This window comes from Mizuhopecten yessoensis, unplaced genomic scaffold (genome assembly GCF_002113885.1).
Source record: "Mizuhopecten yessoensis strain PY_sf001 unplaced genomic scaffold, ASM211388v2 scaffold7939, whole genome shotgun sequence".
Lineage (NCBI taxonomy): Eukaryota > Metazoa > Mollusca > Bivalvia > Pectinida > Pectinidae > Mizuhopecten > Mizuhopecten yessoensis.
Window position 1 is genome coordinate 93228 of NW_018407298.1, and position 13206 is coordinate 106433.

Sequence of the window (13206 nt, forward strand, 5' to 3'; positions counted from 1 at the left end):
GTATACATGTATATGGTTGTAAGGTAGGGATCTCAATTGTGTGCATTTTATGACCATGGGACTATTCCCTAAGGGCAGGGCCAGACCAAAGAGCTATAATCCATACAGGTTTATGTGGAATGATTGCCAAGCAGGTATGCATATGGTAATACTCTTACTCAGGACCCTTGTGATCATTCAAGAATATCATGGTCGTTTATTTGGGGAAACTGAAAAAGCACTCTATACCAGTTATAGTACTACTTATTAGCTAAATATCACAACCCTTGGCCTTACTGAACTTGAGAAGAAGTTTAAATTTTAACCAATATAGCCATCATTGACCTTTAATTGACCTGACTTTAACCCAGTTTGTTAGAAAATGATATGCAATGTTGGTCAACATATAATACCCAAGTATGATGGATCTATACCTTATGTTTCTTAGATAATGTTGTTATAAGTTATAAGATGTTTGACCCCTGTGACTATAAAGAAGGGTTTTATGAAGAAACTTTATAGCACTCCATTCTAGGAACTATCTTGACTAAATATTATGACTCTGGGCCTTTTGGTTTTAAATGAGAACATTTACTATGTAACCTAATGAATGTATTTTTATAGTCATACTCTTTCTAATAGATATATATATACTAAATGCATGTTTCATATCGTAATACAGAACATAGACTGACCACTACGTTTTGGCTGATCTAATTGGTCGTTTTTTCAATAAACAAATTTAATCAGTTAATCAACAGAAGTTATAGACTACTTTTCAAATATTTTGGCACAAGTTTATGATATATATAATATGACTCATCCTGTCTTTGACATCGTAGGGTGTGCAATTTCATATCTAGAGTGCTACCCTGCAAACAGATTTTACAAAACTACCCAATATTTTTAGTGTATACTGAACATTTTCCCTACAGATAGCCCTGATATACATTTATTGCATAGATAAACACAACTTACCAGTAGATCTATATGTCTGCAGTGCAAAATAAACAAAAGTCAAAATATCTAATTATGTGAAATTGAACTTAAACATTTGTATAAATTATAGCAATTACCATGCACACTCACATAGAAACAGTTTTCACTCAGAAAATACATGTATCAGTACTGATCAAAACTCAATAATACAAGGTTGCAGCCCGGTTGGGGGTCTGCAGTAAGAATAGGGAGAAATCCCCACCCCACAAGCAGCTGAAGATTTGAAACATGATGAATGATATGGCCAGAAATGATATCTCCTATCACTAAATGATATCTCCTTTCACTAAAGATATCTCCGAAACATCAATGAAAGGAGAGGAGGGGGTTCAACTACCCCAAGCAAGCTGCTGCTATGATATATTGCATCAAATGTACACATCGTCAAATATATACAATCCCACTCGTTGGTTACTCATTATTCTATCAATCCATATCCATTAAAATGTTATATAATAATATAGACACTTACCTTATACAGCATTTAATATCCTCTAACCAGTTTTCTTCTTAAACACTGTTCAAGAAAAGCGTAAGTAAATAAAGACTAATTCCATGAACAATAAATGACTAGAGACAAACTTCGCAGTATCCTAAGATGACTGAGGCTACAGTCCAGTTCTCAGCCAAGACCTCCCGTTACCTTATCAATAATTCAGCTACACCAGCAAATAATCAATGGACTGTATACCTGTGGCATCTATAACGGACAAGCACCTGTCTTGTATCACCAGTATATCACTGGCTACCATGGCTATTAGGCAATCAATAGTAAAGGTAGACCAAAACAGCCCTAACTGTTAGGATCATTTACAGGTGAGAATTCTGGTGCAAACAGTATAAATCAAAATGCAATTAAGAAACTTTTTGTTATGTCCTAAAGCAAGTAGCTATTTTAAATGCATTAAATAAGACTGTAATTATGAGCAAAAGAATAAACTAATAATGACCCTCACTCCTCTATAAAATGGACAAAAACAGTCAACGGCAATGACATAATCACATACACAGTAAGGTAATGATAATGTGTAGCAACTTTCACATTTTTCTGAACTTACATCAAATACAATGTATTTCAGAAAAAAATGAAAATACACATGTACATCTTCCAAAAAATAATGTGTACCTAGTTTCATGAAAATGGGTCAAGAAACAACTCCAAATCCTGAACCTAGAAATAGTGATAATATCATCATTGAATATGAATTCAGATCAAAACAAGATAAACTGGACTAGGTTGATTGGCAATTAGCAGAGGGTCCGTCTTGAGTTCAGAGGGTCCTGGGTGCGAATCCTGTGGCCGTGCATTTCTCTTTTCCTATTACATTGGTGCCTTTGACCAACTCTTGTTTTGAGTACTGTGCGAATGCTTGGCAAGGGTATACCTGAACCTGGGTTGTAAATAGTGATGTCTTCGACGGAAAAGACTAGGAATAAGGTGGGAGGAATGGAATGGAACTGGACTTGAGGTTGATAATCGTTGACCAGGAAGCACAATTGGTAGAATGTCAGTCTAGAGTTTGGATGGTCACTGCAGGTTCAAATCCCGGTCTGGCAATGCATGTTCTCCCTCCTGTTCCATAACCTTACAATATTAGTATAATTTTTGGGTAATTCTGTAAATATGAAAAACAATGAAGTCATAATTGTACAAATGACACACAACTTCCTAAACATGAAAATAAACCCTTTCATACATACTCTGATACAGGACCTGTAGGTTCTCTTCTTCAAACCAGACCAATTATTATGGCTGTTGTCATATTTTTAATATATATAGAAGTCATTACAAAACAATTTCTGGTTTTACCAGTGTTTTATTGATCTAGAAAGCCAACAAGGTAAATATTTAAGTACAATGTGGCCAATTTGTCCATTTAGGACTTACCATTGGAACTAAAGTCAAAGACTGAAATTGTTCAAAAACATGTAGATAAAGGTGCCTATAAAACCGTTCCGATATAAATTTACAACTTTAATAGGCTACAGAAAATAATACATTTTAAAACTAGTATTTCATGTACACCATACCAGATAACATGTATTGAACTCCAGACACAAAATTGTGTGAATGCCTTTTGTACCATTGGAAAGCAAATACAAAATGGTAAAACTATGAAACAACCATCTATACAGAAATTTATATACTATTATCGAAGCAAATGGTACAAAGAAGAAATTTAAAATCAAAGCTAACCTCACACTGTGAGCACATCAAAACTACAACCAAACACAAATAACTTCTTTTATTTTGGATTTCCTATCTTTAATTAAAGGCCGGGATATGTACCAGTCGGACAACAGCGACCGGAAAAGATCATCGTTTATCCTGTTAAAATCTAAAATTGTTGGAGTAGGCTTTGGAACTCATCTGAATGTGTAGCGCAGTGATCAGCCGGTCGGGTCCCGTCCCTGTGGCTGGATCCAAAATTTTAAAAGTGGCGGGGTTCCAACATTTTTGAAGTTACATCTCGTCATTTCGGTTTACTTTTTACGCTTGTCAAGTATTTTGATTCTTTTCATTACTTGCGTTTGTCAAAATACAAGCTGTTCGTGGTTAAAGCTGTATTTTTCACTTTTCGTTGGCAAATAACATTTCTTATATACGTCTCTGTTATTATATAGGCCTAAAGCGCATTGTGTGATTTCATTTATTTTCCCGCGCAACTTCAACTTATTCAGAATCAAGTAAATGTTTGAAACCGGAAGTCGACATCTGAAGGGTAAACAGAAAGTAGAAGTGCACCATACCGGCATACGATGTTCGATAAGTAGATACAGATATAGGTAGATATGTTGTAAATGCTACTTCTCTTAGGAAAATCTTCATAATGATACTTTTTATGAATTCTACGGTCTTAGACAAAACAAATTTGGAGATGCAACGGATCGACAATCAAAAACAAGTATTCGTAGACAGCTTTCATGATCATAAAATTCATGTACCATTTCATAGCTGCGATAACGTAGCTTCTGACGACTAGAAATTGTTTTAATATATATTGGGGTAGAGGAGGCCGGGTATTAGTAATAGTACTAACATGTAGGATACCCCATCCCATAAATAAATCTTGATATCAAATGTATGTGTGGTTTTAACAACAAGTCATGTTGGTATAACACATTTTAGGAATGTGAAAATGAAACCAACGTTATTTTGGTGTTAATATTATTTTGTTTCAGTAGATTTGAGAATATAAAGTTGAAGCTGTGCATGGGATCTTGGTGTTATGGATTTCCTTGTGCTAATGACTATTTATGTGACGGTATTTGGTGTATGTGTACTCCTGTATGTCTATGGAGATTCCCCAGCATTGGCTAATGGCGCGATTGGGAGACTACGCCATGTTTTAATGGAGGTAAACATGTTGTTCTACTGTTTTTGGATTTGAAAAGAAGCATAATATGTACATGTGTGATTTAAGGACTTAATTATTAAGACGCACATACTATTTAAACACTAGCCCATATAAGACGCAAGTCATTAATATATTTATTTGCGATGCACAATGTACCAGTTATAATCAGTGGCACTTATAATTAAATGCTGTTTTCATGTTGACATACACCTTTATGTACATGTACATATGGCAAGCCATTTTAACATTTAGTACGCTTTCATCTTAAGGTAAAATATGCTTCAAATTTATTTCACTTTAGTGAAATTCTTTTTACCTTAAGGTTCAACAAGCCCCCTAAAAGATGCTGTAGTCACCTTATTTCCAACCCCCTGATAAGTCATGTTCAAAGACCTCAATTACAAATAGGAACTTATATGTGTTACTTTTATATATTGAACTTGTACGTTGGCTATACAAAGTATACATAGCCAGGTTAACGTTGTCAAAAATAAGGCATTAAGTCTGTTGTCTTCCTAAAAATAGCTCACTGAACTTATAACATGTCAATCTCTTTTGCCACCCAACTGAGAGCTGAGAAATGACCCATATTTTTTTTATTTTTTTTATATACCTAGGTCATGCGGAGATTTATTTCTCTGCTACTAGCTATTGAGAGGAATTCTGACCTCAAATAAAGATAGATGTTGCCATGCAAAACAACTGAAATCATAGTAAAATCCCCTGGTAATACGCTCTAGCAAATTATAAATAAAAAACAAAGGCTTAGTAACCTTGATCGATGAATGAACTTTAGATGATGTGCCATTTGATAACATTCTGTGATAATATGAATGCGCTAGACATGTTATAAACATTGAAGCGGAAAAGTATGATAATGTTTATAACAAGTCTAGCTATTTTATAACAACATTGAATGCTAAGAAAGGACAACTTATATGAAGTTTAAGTAGTGTTTATGGTCAAAGGTCTATGGTTTTACACATACATACTGGTAAAATATGTTAAGCCAACGTTTTACTATGATTTTTGTACTTTCCCATAGTAACAATCATCTTCCTGAGAGACCGGTCTGCCTCTCCACACATAGTTAGAGAAATAAAGCCCCGCATGACCTTCATATATAAATGATCTTCAAATAACATATACAAGTTCAATATATTTTAATTACATATCTATATTCCTTTTTTGATCAGGATATTTGAATATGACTTGCCAGGGGGTTGAAATTTAGGGTGAATATTACATCTTTTAGGGGGCTTGTTGAACCTTAAGGTAAATTAACAATTTGTGTTTTATTTCACTTAAGTGAAAATAATCGAACTTAAGTGTAAATGATTATGCTTTATGTCTTAGCAGAATGTTCCTTCAGTTAAGTGAAATTCTTCTTAACTAATAATCATTGTTATTATATATCATACTTTTAGAAATTTATAAACTGATTAGAATATTAATTCATACAGAATGCTCAGGTGTTATATTAAGGTCATTGGAGTGTATCGATAAACGGAAACAGGAAGTACATCCCTAGTTGAAAATCCAATGTAGGGAGACAGTATCACAATTTCCGCAAATTCTTATGTTTAATATTAAACTGATAAATATTGTATGTTTATTATTGACAGAACAGTGTGTTCTCTCAATATTAAAGTATTTCAAAGCAATCCAGGCATTAATTCAGGTTGGTTTTTTATCAATGAGTCACATGTGTCCATTTTTCTGTACTTCAGGAAACCGGCTACCTATTTCACTACTGTGAAGTTTTTCAAGAACGATAACTCTTACCTGCAATTACTATTATATCGTGTATAGAGAATTAATTTTACACAATTTCAGCATTTATTAAATTGATATACATTAATGCAATACTAATATATGTCCGTATCATTTTTATTGACATTATTTTGTAAAAATAATGTGTCTTTCATATTTTTTTTCAAAATTCACTCCTTTCTACATAAATTTCCATTTAAAATCCTTGAAATTCTGACAACCTTTATTTTTTCTGTGGCAGAAAATTTTCTTTACTTTAAAGCAATATAACTACAAAATTTGAATAAATTCTACTTAGAAATGGCAACACAATCCTATTACCTTAATGCAATCTTGGTTAATTAAGGTAAATACACATTTATTTGCATTATGTTTAATTCTACTTATGTACATGTACATACATATATGTACATGTATGGCAAGCCGTTTTAACATTTAATACTACATTGTATTTCATCTTACCCTTTCACCACTGTGGACCACAATGGACTCATCCAGATAAAGATATAGTAGAGTCTACTTAAGTTACCTAGGGGTGAAAGAGTTGAGGTAAAATATACTTCAAATTTATTTCACTCAAGTGAAATTCATTTTGCCTTGAGGTAAATAAACTATTTTCATTATGAGTTTTTTCACTTAAGTGAAAAGAATTTAAAAGGAATTTCACTAAAGGGAATAGAATTTAAAAAGAATTTTACTTAAGTGAAAAAATATTTACCTTAAGTTTAAATAGTATTAAATGTTAAAATGGCTTGCCATATGTACATGTTCGAGTTATTCACTGATTTTTAAAAACTTTCTGATTAAATTTGAAACCAAACATATCCACATAAATATTGTTTTCAAATCCTTTAACAATAACTTGCACATAACAATAACTGGTTGTGTGCCTGATATGTTCAATTAATTTCATTTCCTTAATTGAATGTATGTATAATGTTTCTGCACTTCCAGATCGTGACGTTTGTCATACCACAGAGGTTTACAGATGCTGCTCATGAAAAGCTATACAATGTTCTACATACCAGGTAAGTAAATTTTTAAAATCTTCAATATGGAATCAGGGTTACCCTGTATGGGTATAGTTAAAATACTGAGTATCTGAGTTACTGGTAATAACAACATAGNTACTATAGACTCAGGTGACCGTTAAGGCCCATGGGCCTCTTGTCTATCAATGTAATATGTTGAAATGAAGTGTAAAAGGCATTATCTCCCTTACTCCATTCTGTATCACATCAAAATATTGCTGCATGCTTTCAAATGAAGGGGCGGATTGGTCGAGTGGTTAACACTCTGGCCTTCCACACAGGCGGCCGGGGTTTGATCCCCAAAGTCGTTGTATGGATGAAATATTCAGAGAAAGTGTTTTTTTACTGCCCACACAACTCCAACAACCCAGGTGGGGTATAAAATGGTGTGGGGTGGATGTTGCGGTATCTGTGCTGTAGCATTCAAGTGAGGTGGCACTATAAATGATACTGTTGGAAGCACGGTCTCGCTTCAAACAGAACACAATACCTCTCCAGCACACACACATATGGAGATATCAGACAGGTGGCATAGGACTGGTAGTTAGCGCTTGACAAGACAGCTCCTACAAATTCCTCAATATTGTATTGATTAATGTATATTATAATTGTATTGATTGTATAAAAATTGTATTTCTATGTACTGTAAAGCGCATTAGAGTGGCTTAATTGTTCTAGTTAGATAGGTCGCTATATCAAATGTTGTATATTTATTTATTTTAATTTTAAAAGTACCAGGTAATCATGAGTTTATTTGAAGTATTCCAATGCCCTTATCTATCATGAATTAAACGAAAATGCATTTGTTAGCTCTCTATCTTGGACAATTTTTCTGACACTTTTGACTGTGTTATCTCCTACTTGAAAGGTACATCATTTTGATGTTAACTTTGTATATTGTCTGGCTTATAAAATCAAACCCATTCTCAAAAGATGTTCTGTTTCAGGAACCAGGTCCTACAGTTTGTTTTTGCTGCCATTGTGTTGCTGGGCCATGCAGTGTGGGTGAAGGATATGCTGCCCATCCTTTACATGTCTGACCCCAATGCGAACCACACTCTCATGCCGATGGTGGTCGTTTTCACAAATCTGTTCTTCTTCCATAAGAGTTGTTCCTCAGATCCTGGGGAGATCAACCCAGCAAAACAGGAACTATATTCACAGGTGTACAAATTTGACATGAGACTATATTTACCAAATAGGATCTGCTCAACTTGTGACCTTCCCAAACCAGCAAGGTCAAAGCATTGTAGTAAGTGTATATAGTACTAGATTTCTGTTGGAATGAAAACAGCTATACTGTACTTTATCTAAAACAAAGCTGACTTAAGTAATTAAGAGCAATGGAGAAAGTATAATTTCACCTCACTAAGGTACATTGTATGTAGATATAACTACTGGTAGTAAGATATTTATTTTATTTATTACAAGATCATCTTTTGTAAAATGTGATACAGCTTATTTTGACTATTACTTCCAACTTAAAAACAATTGTTTTATTTGTATCATTATATCCGACCTAATAAATTACAATGGTGATCATGGTATTTTGGCTATTTGCTAGATATATGTAACCGATGTGTACATCGATTTGATCACCATTGTGTGTGGACCAACAACGATGTAGGAGGCCTGAACCATCGCTACTTCCTGTTGTTCCTACTGACTTTGGTTGGCATGGCGATAGAAGGTGTGGTTGTGGGAGGGTGGAGCTTGTGGCTATACACACGTAATTCAAGACTCCTAGAGGCCCGTGTCCTGATGGATGATGGAGAAACAATGCCTGTTAATGTATTTGTTGTTTTTCAGGTAAGGACATTTCCTAGCAATAACTGACAAAAGAGCAAGGTAGATTCCTTGGATTGCACAATCAAAATGCAAGATCTTTTCATATTCACCATTTGCATATGCTAAAAATGATAGACAATATTTGAGGTTAAGACAGATATTGAACAATTTCTATAGTTTTCTGACTACTAGAATCATTAAGAGCTACAACAATTATATCGATGAAAACATATATAAAGTGTAGTACATGTACATACATTAGTCACTTATATGAAACACAGCCAACGCATAACAAAAGTGTGATATCCAAATTGATGGTTACCTTACAGATAGTTTGCTAGAGGGGAGAAATATACGACAGTTTATTAATAATTTATTTTTGAGGGGTAGCAGAGAGGTACTTTTGTCAACAATAAAATCGGTAGGTTCAAACAATTGTTAGAATTTGAAGTGAGAACTTGAAAAATTCATGTAGGTATGTATTGTGGGTGAATGGGGGAGTCAGGTTCATAGAAACATGCTCCCCCTCAGCCTCCCCTTCAAGGTTATCTATTAGGTAACCAGTCCACTTTGGATGAAAGAAGTACATGGTTGACTGCTGTATCAACTTAGTGTAGCTGTTATATCCATTGGTTGAAGAGATGGTTACTAAGGGAGACTACTCTGTTGTACCGAGCCCTAAAAGTGAATAACTTTAGTACCATACGTGTCATTCTCTGATACCTCTCATTAGGGAGATCTCCCTCATTACACATTTCCAATGAGGGAGAAAGTGTGTGAAACACGACAGAAACTGCTTTGCGCCATTCATCTTTCCCTATTTATGTATCAAAATAACTCAAAAAAGCATTAATTTGATTCAGACACACCTTTTGTGATTGTTACACACACCCTCAATAACTAGGAGATCATTTGTCCACAGAATGTAGATTTTGAGTTTGTGTGAGTTTGGACTTGAATGAGGGAGTTTCGAGGGAGATTAGTAAACTTATGTTCTGTTTCTGTGTTTCAGCACCTGTTCCTACAGTACCCTCGATTGGTGTTCCTGGTTGTTGCCTTGGTAGTACTCATTCCTATGATTGGATCCTTTGCTATATATCATACATTCCTTGTATTAACAAATCAAACAACGAATGAAAGGTACAAAACTCCTGCAGCAGAAAACTTACAGGATGAGAAAAGCATCTCTAAACGGACTAACAAGAGCTCTTCACAAAAGCTGAACAGAAAAAGTAATAAAACTCCGGCCATTGATCAGGTACATGGAAGTCACCGACCATACCACAGAGGCATTCTTAAGAATGTTCAGGAAGTGTTCTTTTTAGATAATTTGAAAAGATCTAAACAAAGGTGATAACATGAATTCTGTTTGAAATCATGTCTTCACACTGATGTTAGTGGTGTAGCACCACATCGACATATGCATGGTGGTGTTAGGGTATTGGGTGTACATGATGTTGTTGTTGATCAAATTACACATAAATAATGATGATGTATGTTTTTTTTGCTATGATAAAAATAAACAACCTTTAATGAACCTTCTAAAAAGATTATTAGAGGTAAAAGAGTCTGGAAAGGATTTTTATTTTTTTCTTCAGCAAATCTTTTTAAAAAGGTTTTGACAGCTATGCAGACTAAATATTGAACTGTTTTTCAAACCAGTCATTCAAACCAGTCAATGAAACAATTTCTACACAAAATTAATTTTGTTTAGACAGGAAAGAAAGATATAGTAGCCTCCCTGAGACGCTGTCCTTATTTTGTTTGGTTATTGTTTCTTAATGAGCTGTAAGCATATTGCCATTTGTTATGGAAATGTGGAATTGAATTGATAAAATATGACATGGGCGTTATACAAATGAGTAACCTCCCACCTCCACGCTGTATCTGATTTATATTGGTGTATACAAAATAATACCTCATATGTCTGTCCAAGGACAAATATAAATAACTACTTATTGATTGTCCAAAACAAATCACACCATCTCATTAAATTGTGTAAAAGAAGAATAAACTTACTGTATTTGTAGTTTTGTATTTTTTAATATGTTAAAAGCACCTTCACATCTCACAAAATGTTTACATGAAAAGTACCATCAGAAGGAAGTGTGCATCTGATGGTGATACTTGTTTGTACATGACTGTGGGTGGGTTTCTGTGTCTGATTGTTAAATAAGTTTGTGTCTGTAAGTTAGGGTTGTGTGTTTGTATCTACATAATGTAATTGTTAGAATTATTTGTGTGTAAAAGTTTGTTTGTGTCTGACTGCAAGACATTTTCAGGAATGCATGCAAGACCTATTTGTATCTGGTTATAAAACTTGTACATGCCTGATGGTATGACTAATTTGTGCCTTATTTTACTACTTGTTCGTGTGACATTCAAAGACATGTGTATGTATAGATATTCTTGCAAATGAAAAAAATTATTATCACAATTCAAATTGTACATTTCCAAAAGATGCCTTACTTACCTAGCTGTAAAACTAGTGTTGCAGTGTATGTGTGTGTGTGACTGATAAGGATCGCAAGCATTCCAGTAGAGTTCTACAACAACATGATTGTCTGAATGTATTCATTGTTATCATGATAAAAAAGACAGTTTTTGTGAACAAGTTTTATCTTATCATTTTTGTGAAATTTAGACATGTTTATCCAATATGTTAGTTTCTGAGCTGTCTTCTCCTGGCCTTTGCAACCATACCTGGATGCCGCTGGTAACCACATGTTTTCATATAAATGATCGATATATAGGCATTTGTATGAAGTCTTACTTATAACTAACTACTATTCTCTCCACAGACACAGAGCAATTCTGCTCTCTGATCTATGTAAGCACAACCATAACGACAACTCATTGCCCTACGGCACCCAAAACCTATGCTCCATATAACTACAACCCATTGCTCCACGTAACCCCAAACCTCTGCTCCGTGTTACCACAACTCATTGCTCCACGTAACCCCAAACCTCTGCATCATATAACCACAACTCATTGCTCCACGTAACCCCAAACCTCTGCTCCATATAACTACAACCCATTGCTCCACGTAACCCCAAACCTCTGGTCCGTGTTACCACAACTCATTGTTCCACGTAACCCCAAACCTCTGCTCCATATAAACACAACTCATTACTTCACGTAACCCCAAACCCCTGCTCCGTATAACCTAAGCTCATTGCTCCACGTAACCCCAAATCTCTGCATCATATAACCACAACTCATTGCTCAACGTAACCCCAAACCTCTGCATCATATAATCACAATTCATTACTTCACGTAACCCCAAACCTCTGCATCATATAACCACAACTCATTACTTCACGTAACCCCAAATCTCTGCTCCATATAACCTCAACATATTTCTTCACGTAACCCCAAACCCCTGCTCCGTGTAACCACAGCTCCACGTAACCCCAAATCTCTGCTCTGTGTAACCACAGATCATTGCTCCACGTAACTCCAAATGTCTGCTCCGTATAACCTAAGCTCATTGCTCCATGTAACCAAAACTCATTTCTTCACGTAACCCCAAACCCCTGCTCCGTGTAACCACAGCTCACTGCTTCAAGTAACCCCAAATCTCTGCTCCGTGTAACCACAACTCATTGCTCCACGTAACCCCAAATCTCTTCTTCGTATAACAACAGCTCGTTGTTCCAAGTAACACGAAATCTCTGTAACGTATAATAATTTTAACAGCTCAATGATCCACGTAACTGCAAATCTATGCTCCGTGTAACCACAACCTATTGCTCCACGTAATCCCAAATCTCTGCTCCGTATAACCACAATTCATTGCTCCAAGTAACCCCAAATATCTGCTCCGTGTAATAACAGCTCAATGTCCACCTAACTGCAAATTTCTGATCCGTGTAACTACAACTCATTGCTCTATTTAACCCCAAATCTCTGCTCCATGTGACCACAACTAATTGTTCCACGTTACCCCAAATCTCTGCTCCATGTGACCACAACTAATTGTTCCACGTAACCCCAAATTTCTGCTCCGTGTAACCACATCTCATTGCATGTCATGTTCACCATAAATCTGTTCCTTACTTACCATTATTCTCAGATCTACGTTATCACAACTTTCTGTCCCGTTTAAATGCATGTCATTTCTCTAAGTAACTACGACAAAGTTCCCTGCTCCTGGCAACCATAGCTCACGTGCTGCACGAAACCCATCATTGAAACGCCAGGAGTTACTCTCACTTATGTTCACTGCATTCCTGGAATATGTCATAACGAAATTGAAGGCCGTATAAACGCCA

The 13206-nt window shown here is 35.3% G+C and overlaps 1 protein-coding gene across 2 annotated transcripts; it reads left to right on the top strand.

Moving 5' to 3' along the window:
* The first annotated feature begins 3668 nt into the window (after positions 1-3668).
* On the top strand, positions 3669-11536 carry LOC110454608 (probable palmitoyltransferase ZDHHC4). 2 transcript variants are annotated; one of them, XM_021504219.1, is made up of 6 exons: positions 3669-3765; positions 4162-4337; positions 7065-7138; positions 8089-8393; positions 8706-8950; positions 9942-11536. In XM_021504219.1, the coding sequence occupies exons 2-6, from the start codon at positions 4209-4211 to the stop codon at positions 10281-10283; spliced, it is 1095 nt and encodes a 364-aa protein (XP_021359894.1). In that variant the 5' UTR covers positions 3669-3765; positions 4162-4208; the 3' UTR covers positions 10284-11536. The 2 variants fall into 2 exon arrangements, with proteins under 2 accessions (XP_021359894.1, XP_021359895.1); XM_021504220.1 differs by having other exon boundaries at positions 4165-4337.
* The last annotated feature ends 1670 nt before the right edge of the window (positions 11537-13206 follow it).

Excerpts from the sequence above, each read along its gene's own strand:
- LOC110454608 (XM_021504219.1), top strand. The coding sequence starts at position 4,209 with ATGGATTTCCTTGTGCTAATGACTATTTATGTGACGGTATTTGGTGTA. Across the intron at positions 4,338-7,064 it reads TACGCCATGTTTTAATGGAG|ATCGTGACGTTTGTCATACC; the intron begins GTAAACATGTTG and ends CTGCACTTCCAG. Across the intron at positions 8,951-9,941 it reads ATGTATTTGTTGTTTTTCAG|CACCTGTTCCTACAGTACCC; the intron begins GTAAGGACATTT and ends TCTGTGTTTCAG.